Below are 19,888 nucleotides of genomic sequence, written 5' to 3' on the forward strand. Positions count from 1 at the left end.
AAGTCTTGCACAAAACTACATTTCCCAAGCTAAGACCGCAAATATTATAACTAAAAACGTTCACTTTGTTCAAGCAGTAAAGAACAGTCGGTGTTGTGTAGTGAAAACTGCCCAGATCGCGGTATGTCAATAAATAGCATCACCCAAAAATGCCCATCTGTTTCAAACAATAAAAAATATACAGAAACATGCATTTCGGGTACCGCTATGATAAACAACGCAGAACAAAACAATATAGACCAGCTGAGACTGCAAAAAAGATCGACAGGCCCTTATACTCGCCGACAGTCACGGTCATCAAATTGCAGAAAGAGTGTCAAGCCTTTTACCAAGCTACAATGTCATGGGTTTCGTGAAACCAGGAGCTCGTTTTTCGGAAGTAACAAAACCAATTGAAAACTCTTGTAAAAACTTTGGACCATCAGACTACGTGGTAATTTTTGGAGGTGCGAACGATGTTGCAAGGGATCAAGCCAACGAAATAAAAATAGCTCTTAAATGTGTACTGCAGCAGACAGTCCACACGAATGTGTTAGTTATTAACCAAACACAGAGGCATGACCTACCTTCCTGGTCATGTGTGAATCAATTAGTGATTAAGATAACCTCTGACATAAAGGATGTTTGTGGAAAATTTGAGCATGCAAATGTAATAGATGTAAGCACTCTTGAAAAATCCATGCACACCAGACACGGACTTCATCTGAACTATGCTGGTAAACAATACCTAACAGAGAAAATATATAATTTTGTAAAGCATTACACTAGAAAACTTACCAGTATGTTGGATAATTGGCTCATGACAGGCAATGAAAGCTCAAAAAACAAAGCAGAACATGTTAAATGGGTCCAAATTGACTCACAAGGAAGGATGAAACCCAAGGAAAGAACGAATAACACAAAAATGGTCCAAAACACATTAGATAAATGGCTGGGAAGAAACACACACAAAGGGACAAGTGGACGTTTTTTAGAGTAGCTGAGGGTGCCACAGGGGAATGTGTTACAGAACAAACTTATACATATACTTTAAAAGTCATTCACCAAAACGTACAGTCCCTACCAAACAAACTTGATGAAATAAATGTGCTTCTTAGGAATGAGTGGAAGGAGGTATCAGTTTTATGTTTTTGTGAGCACTGGCTAGAGAAGGACCATTTACAGTATTCAAACATTACCGGTTTCATTCTGGCAAACTACTTTTGCAGATAAATATCAAATCTTGGAGGAAGCTGCATTTATGTAAAAGAAAACATAGACTATAAGATAATAGACTACGTAAACCACGAACCTACTACGGTGTCATAGCAGGCGGAGAGGTGATACTCCGACGTGGCGCGTCCCAGGTGGCGGATAGGGGGGTCCTCACCGGTTTACCGGCGGACTTGAGCGAAATAAAATAGCTCTCGCGGACCAAACACTAAACAACCTCTACGGCTAACAACCGCAGTTGTAACTCGGAGCTTGCTCCATACAAGGTTGACTACCTTTGAAAGTCAAACATGGAAGGAAATCTTTCAAGGAATAATCCACCGCTTGGCAATAACCAAGGAAGACTGCACTCGGATACGGTGGGCAGTCACCTGAAAGATAACTTGGATGAGTCGGAGCATCTGAAAATACCCAAAACGGACAGACGACCAAAACTCAAGACAAGACAAATAAACTACATTGCGACACACAATATAAATTCCCTCATACAACCAGGCAAACTCAAAATTCTGACGGATGAAATGGATCGCAAGGGGATTCTCATAACCGGACTTCAAGAAATGAGAAATACTGATCAGGAGCCGATAGAATCACAAGGATATAGGATTTATAAGGGAATACCAGGAAAAAGAGTCATGAAACAGTGTCCACAATTTGGAACAGGATTCGTGGTGAGTCTGAAAATAATAGAGTCCATAATAGAATTTAAAGCACAATCTCCCAGGCTCTCAACATTAACTCTAAAAGCTGCAAATAAAATGTACACAATAATAAATGCCCATGCCCCGACAAATGATAAAAATAATAAAAAAGAACACAGAGAAGAGGTAGAAAAATTTTGGGAGCTCTTAGATCAAACGACGAATAACATTAATAAAAATCACATCAAAATTTTAATTGGAGACTTCAATGCCCAGTTAGGAAGGGAAAAGAGATATAGAGACATAATAGGGAAATGGACAGCACAAAGAAGAACAAACAAAAATGGCATAAGACTAGTGGAATTTTGCAGAAACCATGACATGATCTCAAAGTCGACGTATTTTAAGAGAAGACCAAGTAAACTTAAAACTTGGAAACATCCAGACTGGAAAAAAGGAGAATGGCAACTGGACCATGTCTGCATGGATAAGAATTACCACAAGGAAATTTACAATGTGAAAGTACTGAGAGGGACAGATACCGGATCAGATCATTACATGATAAAAATTAAAATTAAATTAACCCCATTAGCAAAGAAAAAATCCCACCAGAAGAAGAAGAGAACCTATGACCCTCATAAACTGATACAAAATGAGGATTATGAAGCACAAACCAGGGATATAAAAATAACAGATGATCTGGAAGAAATAATTCCCAAATTGAAACAAATAGCTGAACAAGTTGCCCCTATAAATCCAAGGAAAAAACACCAGTGGTGGAACGATGAATGTGATGAAGCAGTGTTGGATCGACACCAAGCCTGGTTAAGGCATCAAAATGAAAAAACAGAAAAATCATATTTGGAACTCACAAAACAAAGGAAGACAACACAAAAAATAATAAGGAGAGTTAAACGTCAGTACCAAAAAGATATACTTCTAATGATAGAAACAAATAGTGAAAAAACAAACTCAAGAGACTATTACAAAATATTTGGCAGACAATTACAAAGATATGATCCTCCAACATTAATGTTAAAAGATAAAGATAATAGCCTAGCCCATAGCAATAGTAAAAATACAGAAATTCTAGCAGAAACATTTAACAAGTTACTAAATTGTGAAGATCCCCCAGAACTTCTTCAGATAAACACAGAAACCCCAATTAAAACACCAGCAGAAAATATAAATCCACCTACAATTAATGAGGTCTACAGAGCTTTGAAAGAACTCAAAAACTACAAAGCAAGTGGAGAAGATCAAACGTTTGCTGAACTTTGGAAATATGCAGCAGAACCAGTAAAGATAGCATTACACAAATGCATAGTAAAAATCTGGAATGAAGAGAAATTACCAGAAAATTGGACTACTGCTATAATACATCCATTACATAAGAAAGGAGAAAAATCAAATCCAGACAACTATAGAGGAATTTCCCTTTTGGACTGCACGTATAAGATCATGTCAAGAATACTATACAACCGCTGTAAAGATCAACTAGAACTGGAACTGGGAGAATATCAAGGAGGATTTAGATCCTGGAGAAGCTGCCCAGAACAGATAATCACCCTAAAGTTAGTTATGGATGTCTACAAAAGAAGGCAAAAACAACTAGTCATAACCTTTGTAGATTTCAAAAAGGCGTATGATTGCATCCATAGATCTTCAATGATGAAAATATTAAGGAATTTTGGACTTCATCCTAAATTAATAAAAATGATACAGTTAACCTTAACAAACACCAAATCCAAAGTAAAATTTAGAGGAGAAATATCTGAACCATTTACGATTAAAACAGGGTTGAGACAGGGAGATTGTTTATCACCATTGCTATTCAATTGTGCTCTTGAATATGTAATGAGAGAATGGTACAAGGAAAATCCTATGAATATTAAAATTGGGACTAAGAAAGATAAAATAAACCTAAATTGCTTGGGATTTGCTGATGACCTAGCATTACTAGCTAATAATATTCAGGAAGCCACGAAACAAATAACAAGCTTACAAAATATAGCACAAAAATTAGGACTCCAAATATCATTTGAAAAGACTGAAATAATGGTAACGGATCCACTTGTAATAGATCACATCACAGTGAATAATAGGGAAATTAAAATAGTGAAACAATTTAAATACCTGGGTGAAATTATAACACATAAATTGGACGAGAAACCTGCATGGCGAGCAAGAACTAATAAAATGATAAAAGCTCAAAAACTAACGTGGTCTACGTACAATAAAAAATGTCTATCGATTAAAACAAAATTAAAACATTACAAGACGGTGGTTCAACCAGAGGTTACATACGGAAGTGAAACTCTTTTTAAAGTCACCCAGAAAAACAGAATTGACAAAATTTTAAAAGTAGAGAGGAGAATTGCTAGAACATGCATAAATAAGAAATATCAAAAAGCTGGGCAATGGCGGATAGTTCCAAATGAAGTGGTATACAGAGAACTGGAGCCCATCACTGATACTATACGAAAGAAAAGGATCTCTTTTTGTGGTCACATTCTGAGGACACCAGAAACCAGATTATCAAGGAAAATTATTGAGAAACTCTGGAAGTTGAAACAACAAGGAGGATGGCTTAAGGAAATAAGAGAGGATATGGAAGAACTGGAAATAACCCTGGATGATTTGCAGAACAAAACGCCAAATTTAAAGAAGTTGAGGGACACAGAAATAAGATTTAAACCAAAAATTGACAAACGACATACAATGAAAAGGGTATTTACAGATGAGGAACGACGAAAAGCATCGGAACGAATGAAGAGATACTGGGCCACTCGGAAGGGGAAAATACCAAAGAAGAGGACCAGAAATGATTGACTGAAGTGGTCCAATGAGGCCGTAAAAGCAGAAGAAGAAGAAGACTACGTAAATCACTTAGGAAGCGAAAAGCACTTTGAAGCCTCAGCTATTGAAATAACATCAGGAAAAACTATAATAATGTGTGTTTACAGACCACCCAACAGCAATGTAAACATTTTCTTTAAAAAATTTGACCTTGCACTAGGGAAACTTAAAAATACTTGCAAAACTATAGTTCTGTGTGGCGATTTTAATATTGACCTCTTAACACACAGCCACCAAAGAGGAAATTCCTTAACATTATTCAAGAAATTATCCAGCTTTTCATCTGTGTTGTAACTGTTGTAGATTTTATTCCATGGGTGGGTACTTAGCATATGTTTGAAGTGCTCAATATTTTGCACACTGAATTCTCTCTTGTAGATAACACTTCCACACCTAGACAAATCTACACTTCCACATACAGCAAGTAGCTGTGCATTGTGGTCACTGTAGCCAGTATTAAAGTTTTCTGAGGTGTGCATGTCAGTGTTTACAAAGATCTGATCAAGAAGTGTAGCACTAGTTTTTGTTATGTGTGTAGGGGAGTTTATTTTTGTGCACAGGTTATATTTTGATGCAATAAAGATAGCTGATATTTCACATTGACTGAGTTAAAATTGGTTAGTTGAAATATCTGCTGACTGTTGAAAATTCTTAACCAATAGCTGTTTATGCTGATCGTAGCTGTTTATGCAGATGATCATTTCTCCCTATGTAAGCTGGCATCAACCAAATATTTTGCATTCAGAGGAGAAAGTTGGGACTGAAATTTAGTGAGAAGATTCCACCAGAATGGGAAAATCCTTTTGTTTTAATGATGTCCACCCCAAATCCTGTATCGTATCTATGACACTCTCTCCCTTATTACTCAATAATACAAAATGTGCTGCCCTTCTATGGACCTTCTCAGGGTATTCCTTTCTTGAGGTACCCCATTAACCCTGCCTGGTAAGGATCCTAACTGAATGACAGTACTCCAGAAGAGAATAGATAACCATAGTGTAGGCAATCTCTTTAATAGATCTGTTGCATTTAAAAGTCCCATTCACCCATCCCGTCAGACTTTCCTGTGGTGTTCTAAGCCTCTTGAGTCAAATGACAGGTTGGCTCCTTGAAAAATGCCATGTTTCATTCCTTTCCACATTCTACCCTAATCTGAGCTTGTGCTTTGTTTCTAAAGTCAACACAGTGTTAAACTCTGACATTTATGCATGCAGTTTTTCTATAATTACCATATGTATAAAAGATGGACTCTCCTGTATTGCATCCAAGGAACCACTGAGGTAGTGACTGTGTCACTATAGTATTAAGGACATTTATACAATGTTCAGAAAAGTATTTAAATTGATTTGTAACACTCATGGTGTTCAGATACTGCAAGAAGAGTATTTTCAATTACCTATGTGGAAGGCTCCGCTTGAACATTTGTTGTCATATGTAATAGAGCTATGAATTTGTGAAATTACACTCAGTTTGAGTTTAAAAATGTCTTTTATTGTACAGCTAAAGCTACAACAACTTTTACAGGGAGTTCATATGATCTGATGATACTGTTAAGAAGTCACTATCCTACAATAACCTGCCCTTACATCCGAAGTTTTCTGCAGCCATTAGCAGTAATAAAGAATGTATTTCCTGCAACAGAGCTGCAACCACTCCTGTAGTCATTTGTCATATTCCCGGCAACACTCTGAAAATTTTGGAGGAGGTTGTATCATGCACTGAATACAAGATTTGGTTCTTATTCTCTAGCGTTGGCATCAGGACAAAGGAAGATGAGTTTTTTTGCACTCCATTAAATAATTTCAGGGCAATAAAAAAGAGACGGGCATTGTCCCTTACCTTAACAAACTCATCATGAGATGATGCAGGCAATATGCATCCTGTAGTGAAGCTAGCTTCCCCCATGAACCATGGACCTTGCCGTTGGTGGGGAGGCTTGCGTGCCTCAGCGACACAGATGGCCGCACCGTAGGTGCAACCACAACGGAGGGGTATCTGTTGAGAGGCCAGACAAACATGTGGTTCCTGAAGAGGGGCAGCAGCCTTTTCAGTAGTTGCAGGGGCAACAGTCTGGATGATTGACTGATCTGGCCTTGTAACATTAACCAAAACGGCCTTGCTGTGCTGGTACTGCGAACGGCTGAAAGCAAGGGGAAACTACAGCCGTAATTTTTCCCGAGGACATGCAGCTTTACGGTATGATTAAATGATGATGGCGTCCTCTTGGGTAAAATATTCCGGAGGTAAAATAGTCCCCCATTCGGATCTCCGGGCGGGGACTACTCAAAAGGACGTCGTTATCAGGAGAAAGAAAACTGGCATTCTACGTATCGGAGCGTGGAATGTCAGATCCCTTAATCGGGCAGGTAGGTTAGAAAATTTAAAAAGGGAAATGGATAGGTTAAAGTTACATATAGTGGGAATTAGTGAAGTTCGGTGGCAGGAGGAACAAGACTTTTGGTCAGGTGATTACAGGGTTATAAATACAAAATCAAATAGGGGTAATGCAGGAGTAGGTTTAATAATGAATAAAAAAATAGGAGTGTGGGTTAGTTACTACAAACAGCATAGTGAACGCATTATTGTGGCCAAGATAGACACAAAGCCCATGCCTACTACAGTAGTACAAGTTTATATGCCAACTAGCTCTGCAGATGATGAAGAAATTGATGAAATGTATGACGAGATAAAAGAAATTATTCAGGTAGTGAAGGGAGATGAAAATTTAATAGTCATGGGTGACTGGAATTCGTCAGTAGGAAAAGGGAGAGAAGGAAACATAGTAGGTGAATATGGATTGGGGGGAAGAAATGAAAGAGGAAGCCGCCTTGTAGAATTTTGCACAGAGCATAACTTAATCATAGCTAACACTTGGTTCAAGAATCATAAAAGAAGGTTGTATACCTGGAAGAACCCTGGAGATACTAATAGGTATCAGATAGATTATATAATGGTAAGACAGAGATTTAGGAACCAGGTTTTAAATTGTAAGACATTTCCAGGGGCAGATGTGGATTCTGACCACAATCTATTGGTTATGAACTGCAGATTGAAACTGAAGAAACTGCAAAAAGCTGGGAATTTAAGGAGATGGGACCTGGATAAACTGAAAGAACCAGAGGTTGTAGAGAGTTTCAGGGAGAGCATAAGGGAACAATTGACAGGAATGGGGGAAAGAAATACAGTAGAAGAAGAATGGGTAGCTCTGAGGGATGAAGTAGTGAAGGCAGCAGAGGATCAAGTAGGTAAAAAGACGAGGGCTAATAGAAATCCTTGGGTAACAGAAGAAATATTGAATTTCATTGATGAAAGGAGAAAATATAAAAATGCAGTAAATGAAGCAGGCCAAAGGGAATACAAACGTCTCAAAAATGAGATCGACAGAAAGTGCAAAATGGCTAAGCAGGGATGGCTAGAGGACAAATGTAAGGATGTAGAGGCTTGTCTCACTAGGGGTAAGATAGATACTGCCTACAGGAAAATTAAAGAGACCTTTGGAGATAAGAGAACGACTTGTATGAATATCAAGAGCTCAGATGGCAACCCAGTTCTAAGCAAAGAAGGGAAGGCAGAAAGGTGGAAGGAGTATATAGAGGGTTTATACAAGGGCGATGTACTTGAGGACAGTATTATGGAAATGGAAGAGGATGTAGATGAAGATGAAATGGGAGATAAGATACTGCGTGAAGAGTTTGACAGAGCACTGAAAGACCTGAGTCGAAACAAGGCCCCGGGAGTAGACAACATTCCATTAGCACTACTGATGGCCTTGGGAGAGCCAGTCATGACAAAACTCTACCGTCTGGTGAGCAAGATGTATGAGACCGGCGAAATACCCACAGACTTCAAGAAGAATATAATAATTCCAATACCAAAGAAAGCAGGTGTTGACAGATGTGAAAATTACCGAACTATCAGTTTAATAAGTCACAGCTGCAAAATACTAACGCGAATTCTTTACAGATGAATGGAAAAACTGGTAGAAGCGGACCTCGGGGAAGATCAGTTTGGATTCCGTAGAAATGTTGGAACACGTGAGGCAATACTAACCTTACAACTTATCTTAGAAGAAAGATTAAGAAAAGGCAAACCTACGTTTCTAGCATTTGTAGACTTAGAGAAAGCTTTTGACAACGTTAACTGGAATACTCTCTTTCAAATTCTGAAGGGGGCAGGGGTAAAATACAGGGAGCGAAAGGCTATTTACAATTTGTACAGAAACCAGATGGCAGTTATAAGAGTCAAGGGGCATGAAAGGGAAGCAGTGGTTGGGAAAGGAGTGAGACATGGTTGTAGCCTCTCCCCGATGTTATTCAATCTGTATATTGAGCAAGCAGTAAAGGAAACAAAAGAAAAATTCGGAGTAGGTATTAAAATTCATGGAGAAGAAGTAAAAACTTTGAGGTTCGCCGATGACATTGTAATTCTGTCAGAGACAGCAAAGGACTTGGAAGAGCAGTTGAATGAAATGGACAGTGTCTTCAAAGGAGGATATAAGATGAACATCAACAAAAGCAAAACGAGGATAATGGAATGTAGTCAAATTAAATCGGGTGATGCTGAGGGGATTAGATTAGGAAATGAGACACTTAAAGTAGTAAAGGAGTTTTGCTATTTAGGGAGTAAAATAACTGATGATGGTCGAAGTAGAGAGGATATAAAATGTAGACTGGCAATGGCAAGGAAAGTGTTTCTGAAGAAGAGAAATTTGTTAACATCGAGTATAGATTTAAGTGTCAGGAAGTCGTTTCTGAAAGTATTTGTATGGAGTGTAGCCATGTATGGAAGTGAAACATGGATGATAACCAGTTTGGACAAGAAGAGAATAGAAGCTTTCGAAATGTGGTGCTACAGAAGAATGCTGAAGATAAGGTGGGTAGATCATGTAACTAATGAGGAGGTATTGAATAGGATTGGGGAGAAGAGAAGTTTGTGGCACAACTTGACTAGAAGAAGGGATCGGTTGGTAGGACATGTTTTGAGGCATCAAGGGATCACAAATTTAGCATTGGAGGGCAGCGTGGAGAGTAAAAATCGTAGAGGGAGACCAAGAGATGAATACACTAAGCAGATTCAGAAGGATGTAGGTTGCAGTAGGTACTGGGAGATGAAGAAGCTTGCACAGGATAGAGTAGCATGGAGAGCTGCATCAAACCAGTCTCAGGACTGAAGACCACAACAAACAACAACAGTGAAGCTGGAATGACAATGCTATTTATGTGTATTTAAATTTGTATTAAGCTATGTTCTACTTCTAAAAATTGGACAATTTTCTCTAAATGTGTGTTTTTTGTGTTTCCTAAGACGCTCTCTCTCTCTCTCTCTCTCTCTCTCTTTTTTTTTTTTGCCACATGTGAACAAATGTCCAATTTTCTATTAACATTCTAGGGCTTAAATTAAAGTGAGAAAGAAAATCATCCTTTGTCAATGTGATTAATGCATAGCACAGGTAATGATTTCTTTGGGTATGGTTTGTGGTAGATACTTATTATTTATTATTAGTATACAAGTTAACTTGATGAATAAAATATCTACTTGCTAAGCAGCAGATTAGAGATTAGAGTAGATTAGTTTTTGTTCCATAGATCCGTGCTGAGATCCTCGTGGATGTGGAACATGTCTTTTTAAATAACAATGCTAATAGTATGAATATATACAATACATCTTTTGTTTCTATTAAAAAATTCGCCAATGGAGTAGAAGGAGTTGGCCACTAGTAAGTAAAGAGTGTAATAAGCATATAAAGGCATTTAAATTTAGAAACTTTCAGAGGCAGTAGCTCCTTCTTCTGGCAGAAGGGTTGTAGGGGAAGGTAGAGTGCTTAAGGGAAAGGACAGGTGAGATTTAGGAAATGGAGAGAGTTCATAAAAGTCACCCAGATCTCCAGATCAGGGAATACTTAACAGACGGTATGAGAAGGATAGTCTTTCCTACTTTGTTACATAATAATTTTGTGATTTCTCTTCTTTAAATAGAATATTTTTAACAAACCTAACTATACTATTAGTTTCAGCATACTAATGACTAAATACTGAATAATAACCTTCAAACCAAAACATTCTGTTTTTTTTTTATTAATTTTGGATATTATTTATTTCATATTTAATAGAGTGTATGATAGAAAACTACAGTATTAAACATGTAGGTAGGTTTTCCTATGTATTTCTAAGTACGTCTTCTGTTTCAAAAAAACTGATGAAATGAAATACTTTTTTCTTATATTTTACAAATTTGTATTGCAGTTGACAGTAACTTGAAGGTAAGAGTTACAATACACACTGAATGAAATGATTACTTGTACATGACCATCTATACAACGTCATACATAAGTAAGTGTGACGTCATGTACACTGGACTGCTATTGAAGTTGCTCATCAATATTTTATAAAGTTTTTGTCTTCAGTTACTTATTTTAAAGTTAATAGTGTTAACATTTGCTGTAAACATAAGTTGTTAGTGGAGTTCCATGTATCTCAGTCTTTCTTCCTGTGTTATTGACTAGAGTGGTCTGTTATTTGTGAGTGTGCTTAAGTCATTCATCCAAGTGTCATGTCTCAGTACTGTGTTTATTACATTTTTTGGCGTGCAGTTGTAGCTGTAGCCGGTATAAATCTAAGCACTGACAAAGTTATTTGCGCACTGTTATGCGGTTATTAAATTCAATAGTTTTCAGTGGTGTTTTGTGCTGTTTGTGGCAAAATAACTCCAACAAAGTTATGGAAATGTTCACTTGCTGTGTTTTTTAGAGTTTTCTGTGCATTAAAGTTGTTTAGTAAATTTCTTGCTTTAGAAGTAGGGAACATGCAGCAATTAGGAGGCCTTGGTTAGTTGCAAAGTCAAGCAGAAAGAAGAAAGTTCTGCTGCTAGGTAGTTAGCACAGTAGAGGTGTGGGCCAGCAGTTGCAGGAGGTGCTGGGGAGTGAGTACCAGGTCACCAGCATTTTGAAGCCTAGTGCATTTCTTATTGTTTCTAGTGAAATATTTCAGTAAAATTTTCATTCAGTGTTTTAACTTTGTTGAGAGTTCCAGTTGCCATTTGAATTTTTGGATTTAGCTGATAACTTTGTGAAGTTTTGTTAGTATTGGCATTAGCTGTGTTGTAGTAGTATTAATACAAGTAATTGCTTTCTTAGTAGACAGAGGATTTTGAGATTCCTATTGTTAGTTCTATAAACAGTTCCATTGGTTTAACTAAACTTAGGTAACATAAACATATGGTTTTTTTCTGTAACTGCAAAATTTTATCATGAGTGAAAAGCGTGGGCTCTATCATAGATTTGTGATTAGTGGATTATGCTGTGGCATTTGTTCATAATATTTTTGTATCTATATACCCTTAATTGGGCAGGTAGGTTAGAAAATTTAAAAAGGGAAATGGATAGGTTGAAGTTACATATAGTGGGAATTAGTGAAGTTCGGTGGCAGGAGGAACAAGACTTCTGGTCAGGTGACTACAGGGTTATAAACACAAAATCAAATAGGGGTAATGCAGGAGTAGGTTTAATAATGAATAGGAAAATAGGAATGCGGGTAAGCTACTACAAACAGCATGGTGAACGCATTATTGTGGCCAAGATAGACACAAAGCCCACACCTACCACAGTAGTACAAGTTTATATGCCAACTAGCTCTGCAGATGACGAAGAAATTGAAGAAATGTATGATGAAATAAAAGAAATTATTCAGATTGTGAAGGGAGACGAAAATTTAATAGTCATGGGTGACTGGAATTCGAGTGTAGGAAAAGGGAGAGAAGGAAACATAGTAGGTGAATATGGATTGGGGCTAAGAAATGAAAGAGGAAGCCACCTAGTAGAATTTTGCACAGCGCACAACATAATCATAGCTAACACTTGGTTTAAGAATCATAAAAGAAGGTTGTATACATGGAAGAACCCTGGAGATACTAAAAGGTATCAGATAGATTATATAATGGTAAGACAGAGATTTAGGAACCAGGTTTTAAATTGTAAGACATTTCCAGGGGCAGATGTGGACTCTGACCACAATCTATTGGTTATGACCTGTAGATTAAAACTGAAGAAACTGCAAAAAGGTGGGAATTTAAGGAGATGGGACCTGGATAAACTGAAAGAACCAGAGGTTGTACAGAGTTTCAGGGAGAGCATAAGGGAACAATTGACAGGAATGGGGGAAAGAAATACAGTAGAAGAAGAATGGGTAGCTTTGAGGGATGAAGTAGCGAAGGCAGCAGAGGATCAAGTAGGTAAAAAGATGAGGGCTAGTAGAAGTCCTTGGGTAACAGAAGAAATATTGAATTCAATTGATGAAAGGAGAAAATATAAAAATGCAGTAAATGAAGCAGGCAAAAAGGAATACAAACGTCTCAAAAATGAGATCGACAGGAAGTGCAAAATGGCTAAGCAGGGATGGCCAGAGGACAAATGTAAGGATGTAGAGGCCTATCTCACTAGGGGTAAGATAGATACGGCCTACAGGAAAATTAAAGAGACCTTTGGAGATAAGAGAACGAATTGTATGAATATCAAGAGCTCAGATGGATACCCAGTTCTAAGCAAAGAAGGGAAAGCAGAAAGGTGGAAGGAGTATATAGAGGGTCTATACAAGGGCGATGTACTTGAGGACAATATTATGGAAATGGAAGAGGATGTAGATGAAGATGAAATGGGAGATATGATATTGCGTGAAGAGTTTGACAGAGCACTGAAAGACCTGAGTCGAAACAAGGCCCCCGGAGTAGACAACATTCCATTGGAACTACTGATGGCCTTGGGAGAGCCAGTCCTGACAAAACTCTACCATATGGTGAGCAAGATGTATGAGACAGGCGAAATACCCTCAGACTTCAAGAAGAATATAATTCCAATTCCAAAGAAAGCAGGTGTTGACAGATGTGAAAATTACCGAACTATCAGTTTAATAAGTCACAGCTGCAAAATACTAACACGAATTCTTTACAGACGAATGGAAAAACTAGTAGAAGCCAACCTTGGAGAAGATCAGTTTGGATTCCGTAGAAACACTGGAACACGTGAGGCAATACTGACCTTATGACTTATCTTAGAAGAAAGATTAAGGAAAGGCAAACCTACGTTTCTAGCATTTGTAGACTTAGAGAAAGCTTTTCACAATGTTGACTGGAATACTCTCTTTCAAATTCTAAAGGTGGCAGGGGTAAAATACAGGGAGCGAAAGGCTATTTACAATTTGTACAGAAACCAGATGGCAGTTATAAGAGTCGACGGACATGAAAGGGAAGCAGTGGTTGCGAAGGGAGTGAGACAGGGTTGTAGCCTCTCCTCAATGTTGTTCAATCTGTTTATTGAGCAAGCAGTAAAGGAAACAAAAGAAAAATTCGGGGTAGGTATTAAAATTCATGGAGAAGAAATAAAAACTTTGAGGTTCGCCGATAACATTGTAATTCTGTCAGAGACAGCAAAGGACTTGGAAGAGCAGTTGAATGAAATGGACAGTGTCTTCAAAGGAGGATATAAGATGAACATCAACAAAAGCAAAGCAAGGATAATGGAATGTAGTCTAATTAAGTCGGGTGATGCTGAGGGTATTAGATTAGGAAATGAGACACTTAAAGTAGTAAAGGAGTTTTGCTATTTGGGGAGCAAAATAACTGATGATGGTCGAAGTAGAGAGGATATAAAATGTAGACTGGCAATGGCAAGGAAAGTGTTTCTGAAGAAGAGAAATTTGTTAACATCGAGTATAGATTTAAGTGTCAGGAAGTCATTTCTGAAAGTATTTGTATGCAGTGTAGCCATGTATGGAAGTGAAACATGGACGATAAATAGTTTGGACAAGAAGAGAATAGAAGCTTTCGAAATGTGGTGCTACAAAAGAATGCTGAAGATTAAATGGGTAGATCACATAACTATTGAGGAAGTATTGAATAGGATTGGGGAGAAGAGAAGTTTGTGGCACAACTTAACCAGAAGAAGGGATCGGTTGGTAGGACATGTTTTGAGGCATCAAGGGATCACCAATTTATTATTGGAGGGCAGCGTGGAGGGTAAAAATCGTAGAGGGAGACCAAGAGATGAATACACTAAGCCGATTCGGAAGGATGTAGGTTGCAGTAGGTACTGGGAGATGGAAAAGCTTGCACAGGATAGAGTAGCATGGAGAGCTGCATCAAACCAGTCTCAAGACTGAAGACCACAACAACAACAACATTTTCGTTGGGGGGAATGCAGTGGGGAAGGCAGTTGGCATTCTAGTGAGATCCTCTCCTGGGAATGCAGAATCTGCAGTAGAAATAAGTTGATAGAGGAGCAGGAGCGTAAGATCTGTGCCGTTCAGGTGCAATTACAATGCGCAAAGGAGGAACTAGATAGATTGAGGAGGGTGAAGGATAGTGGGGAATGGGAACTGGCAGTTGGGTAGAAGACAGCTAGGAGGAGGAGGAGGTGTTCAGACAGTTATACTTTGCGTATATGTAATAGAGTTGACCAACTGTCAGAGTTGGGTGGAGAGGAGCCCCGTGTAGCTGTAGATGTAGGAAACATGCAGCACTCCTCAGCAGTTAGGATGCCTAGGTTAGTTGCAAAGTCAAACAGAAAGAAAAAAGTTCTGCTGCTAGGTAGTTTGCACAGTAGTGGGGAGGGCCAGCCGTTGCAGGAGGTGTTGGGGAGTGAGTACCAGGTCACCAGCATTTTGAAGCCTAGTGCAGGGTTGGTTCAGGTGACTGACGGCACAGGGGAGTTATGTAGGAATTTTACAAAGGAGAATCAGGTAGTGATAGTGGGTGGAGCAGGGAACAGTCTTGATAGGAACGGAGAATATAATGTAGGTGGCCACCTGTAAAGATAGCTACTCAAACTGGTGGCACTAATGTGCATTTTATGCAATTGTTTCAGCATCATGATTGGAATCATCTTAATGCGGCTGTTAGGCACGTTAACATGGGGCTGGAGGTGTCACTGATGGCAGAGGGCATGGGTCACATTTCAGTAGTGCCACTTGAGTCTATCAGTAGATCAAGTTTTACTAGGCATGGCCTGCACCTCAATAGGTATGGGAAGGGGAGGGTGGCAAAGCTTTTAGGTGACTGTAATGGGTGGTGGTGGTATCACTCATGGAAAAAATCCTGTAGTAGTTGGCATTAGAGGTACAGCATTTTTAAATTGAAGCCAGCTGATATTTGTAATGGGTGGTGGTGGGATCACTCATGGAAAAATTCCTGTAGTAGTAGGCATTAGAGGTACACCATTTTTAAATTGAAGCCAGCTGATAGGTATACCTGCTTAAAGGAAGTCCCTCTAACTAAGGACTCACCTTCAGAGGATGTCATGTTCCCAAGTAGAGAAGGATTTAGCATAGTTCATCAAAATGTAAGAGGTATTAGAGATAAAGTTAGTGAACTGCTCATAGATGTTGACTCTGAAATTATTGGTATGTCAGAACACCACTTAAATAATTTGACAATTCAGAAGCTTCCTTGACATGGGTACTAATTAGCTGGCTGTTTTTCATGGAGCTCCTTGCGGGGTGGGAGAGTGGTTATGTACGTAAAAAACAGTATTTCATTTGAGTCCATAGATCTATCACAGCACTGCACTGAACAGATATTTAAATGTTGTGCAGGGGCAACTGAATTTAGTGAATGTAAACTTCTAATTATTGTTGTTTACATGTCCCCTGACTCCAACTTCAGAGCATTTCTGCTCAAGCTAGAGAGGGCTCCTGATTCACTTTGAAGGAAGTACCTGATATCAGTTATATGTGGTGAATTAAATATAAATTTTGTGTATGATGGTGCAAGAAAAAGTATGTTGGTAGATTTCCTAAATTCATTTGATCTGATGCAGATTGTGTATTTTTTTCAACTAGGGTGCAGGGGAACAGTATCACAACCATAAACAATATTTTTATTCATTCTTCATTACTAGATCGGCATTCTGTTAGTAAAACAGTGAATGGCCTTTCAGACCATGATGCACAAAATTTAACACTAAAAGGCTTTTGTACTCAAACAAATGTTATATATAATTAGAAACTATGTTGGAAAGCTAATCCAACAGCAATAGAGAGTTTTTTTAAACCTTGTCAAGGAAAAAGAATGGCAGCATGTTTATAGTGCCAATAACATAGATGACAAATATAATGCTTTCCTTAACACATTTCTCATGGTCTTTGAGAGTTGCTTTCCATTAAAACATTCTGAATGGGGTACTAACAGTAATAGGCAGCCTGGGTGGCTGACTAGTGGGATAAGGATATCATGTAGAACAAAGTGGGAATTATATCAAAATATGAGAAGTAATCACAATGAAGCTACAGTAGCCCATTACAAACAGTATTTTAAGGTGCTTAAAAATGTTATTAGGAGGCCAAAGAGTTTATTTATTATTTATTTATTTATATACTTGTTCCATAGATCTGTACATGTGAGCAAGTCACTCAGATGTGGAACGTGTCAATGTACATAATAAAATACATAGAATAAAGACATTGTTATAGTATTAATAACAGTGCACAAAAGTCACACTTATTAGCTTAAAAACTAGTCAACATAAGTGTGAAGATGGCAGTTTCATATTTCGGGCATTATTGCATCTATTTTAACCTTGAACAGTAATCAAAACTTCCAACTTTGGGTTTAACCCTGCTGTTCTGTTCGGGTCTATATGACCCGAAACGAATATGAACGTTATTTTACATTATGTAAATACCAATATATATTTATGAAACTTTGTGACTTTGTCTGAAAATGGATGAGCAGCATGTGTTTTAAAAGGTTTTAAAAAAGTTTAAGAAGTTTGGGCTTCAACTGTAATAGTTGCATATGTAATGTTCGGGTCATAATGACCCGACACAAATATGTTTAGTGTAACTCGTATTTATTTCTAAAATCTGGAAATGGCGAAAATTATTTTTGTTGTGTTGTGTGGGAATAGTGACTGCATCATTCCAACTTACTCTCAACAATCACCTAAAGCTCCATGCGTTCACAACAATGGGCTTGTTTGTTGCTTTCCCCAGGAAATAATAATTGGCAGTTCTCAATAATTGGAATGCTTTGTTTCTGCCCAGTTTGACTTGTGACACCATGGCGATGAGACCATTGAATGATCGTGAGTTGGAAGAAATAGTAAATGCCTCACCAGATGAAGGATCACTTTCTGAGTTTGAAGATCACATCAGCAATGCATCTGAAAGCGAGTGTTCCGATGACAGTTACGACAGTCCACAGCCCATACAAAATAGTGTAGAGACTTTTCTTTCTAAAAATGGGAATATAGAATGGCAGTTGCATCCACCAGCACAACATGGTCGCCTACCAGCTTCGAACATCATCAAGAGTACCCCAGGAGTTACCAGGTATGCAGTCAGCAGAATATCTGATGTAAAATGTTCATTTGAAGCAGTATTTCACACAGCGCTTCAAAATGAAATAATAGAGATGACAAATATTGAAGGGCAGCGAGTTTATGGTGAACAGTGGACAGATATTGATGGTTCTGTTTTCCATGCATACTTAGGACTCTTACTCCTAGCGGGTGTATATCGATCTCATGGGGAGTCTACAAAAAGTTTGTGGGATAAAGATACTGGGCGAAACATATTTCGAGCAACCATGTCTCATGAAACATTCTGTAAGATATCACGTGTCCTGCGATTTGACAAGAAATCTACTAGAGAGGAAAGACGACGTACTGACAAACTTGCCGCAATTCGTAGTATTTGGGAGAAGTGGGTAGAGGTCCTTCCTAAACTGTATAATCCAGGAGAAAATGTTACTGTTGACGAGCAGTTAGTAGCATTTAGAGGTCGCTGTCCATTCAAGCAGTATATCCCAAGTAAACCGGCAAAATATGGGATCAAAATATGGACCATGTGTGACAGCAAAACTTCATACGTACTGAAAGCCCAAATTTATACAGGAAAGGTGAGTGGAGCGGCACCAGAAAGAAATCAGGGAATGAGGGTGGTATCTGATCTCACTTCTGAGTTACGTGGTCAGAATATCACGTGTGACAACTTTTTTACGTCGTACAATTTGGGGCAGCTGCTTCTGAAAAGGAAATTGACTATGTTGGGAACTATACGGAAAAATAAGCCGGAGCTTCCACACAAAATGACCAACAAGGAGGTACACAGCTCTTCATTTTACTTCACAAATGACACTACTGTGGTTAATTATATTCCTAAGAGACACAAGAATGTTGTACTTATGAGCACTCTCCACCATGATGCGGAAATCAGTGACAGGGCTGATAAGAAGCCAAAAATGATTTTGGACTATAATTCAACCAAAGGTGCTGTAGACACGCTTGATCAGTTATTAGGTACATATACATGCAAACGAAAAAGTAATAGGTGGCCAATGATAGTTTTCTACAATATTCTTGATGTTTCTGCTTATAATGCATACGTTTTGTGGATTTCGGTTGACCCTAATTGGAATGCAAGCAAATTGACTAGAAGGAGAATATTCTTGGAGGAACTTGGAAAGTCACTGATAAAAGAACATATTGCATCAAGAACGCATTTCCCAAGAACAGAAGATTCTTTGAGAATGGTCACAAGCATCCAAAACCCGAATGATGTGGGTGGTGTGTCAGAATCGGTAACAACAAGAAAATCTACAAAACGTGCACGCTGTAAGTTCTGTCCATCAAGTAATGACAATAAAACAAACATGGTGTGTGGAAAATGTAGTAAACATATTTGCAAGAAACATGTAACCTACTTGTGTCCACAGTGCAAGCAGTAAGAAAAGAACTGTAGTATTTTATAAGATGATTGTATTGAAAATTCTGTTGTTTCAAATTTATGTGAATACTTGTGCCTAAACTACAATCAGTAAGAAGAGAGGATTCTAAAGTTGTAGTGCTTTCTATGTTGGAATGTAATAAAAAAACTGTAGTGTGTTCTGTACTGTAGTGTGCTCTAAGATGAATATCTGTAATGACAACTGTCTGTTGTTAGAAAATGTCAATACTTACGTCTAAACTGTCAACAATAAGAATAGAAGTATGGAAAAACTGTAGTGCTTTCTAAGTTGAATGCCTGTAATGGAAACTGTCTGTTGTTTCAAATTTATGTGCATATTTAAATGAAAAATATCCCTCAATAAAGTTGTATGCATTGTTATTATTATTATTATTACCATTATTATTATTATTATTATTATTATTATTATTACTAACAAGGTACTGGAATAGAACAACAATGTCG

At 38.0% G+C, this 19,888-nt stretch overlaps 1 protein-coding gene across 1 annotated transcript in view; it reads left to right on the top strand.

Annotated features, from left to right (window-relative positions):
• The first annotated feature begins 343 nt into the window (after positions 1–343).
• LOC126234299 (serine protease snake-like) overlaps positions 344–19,888 on the top strand; it is an 83,562-nt gene continuing 64,017 nt past the window's right edge. The window contains exon 1 of the mRNA XM_049942985.1: positions 344–658. Within this exon, the coding sequence (XP_049798942.1) occupies positions 344–658 (315 nt within the window). The remainder of the gene's footprint in view (positions 659–19,888) is intronic.

Source organism: Schistocerca nitens, chromosome 2 (assembly GCF_023898315.1).
Source record: "Schistocerca nitens isolate TAMUIC-IGC-003100 chromosome 2, iqSchNite1.1, whole genome shotgun sequence".
Lineage (NCBI taxonomy): Eukaryota > Metazoa > Arthropoda > Insecta > Orthoptera > Acrididae > Schistocerca > Schistocerca nitens.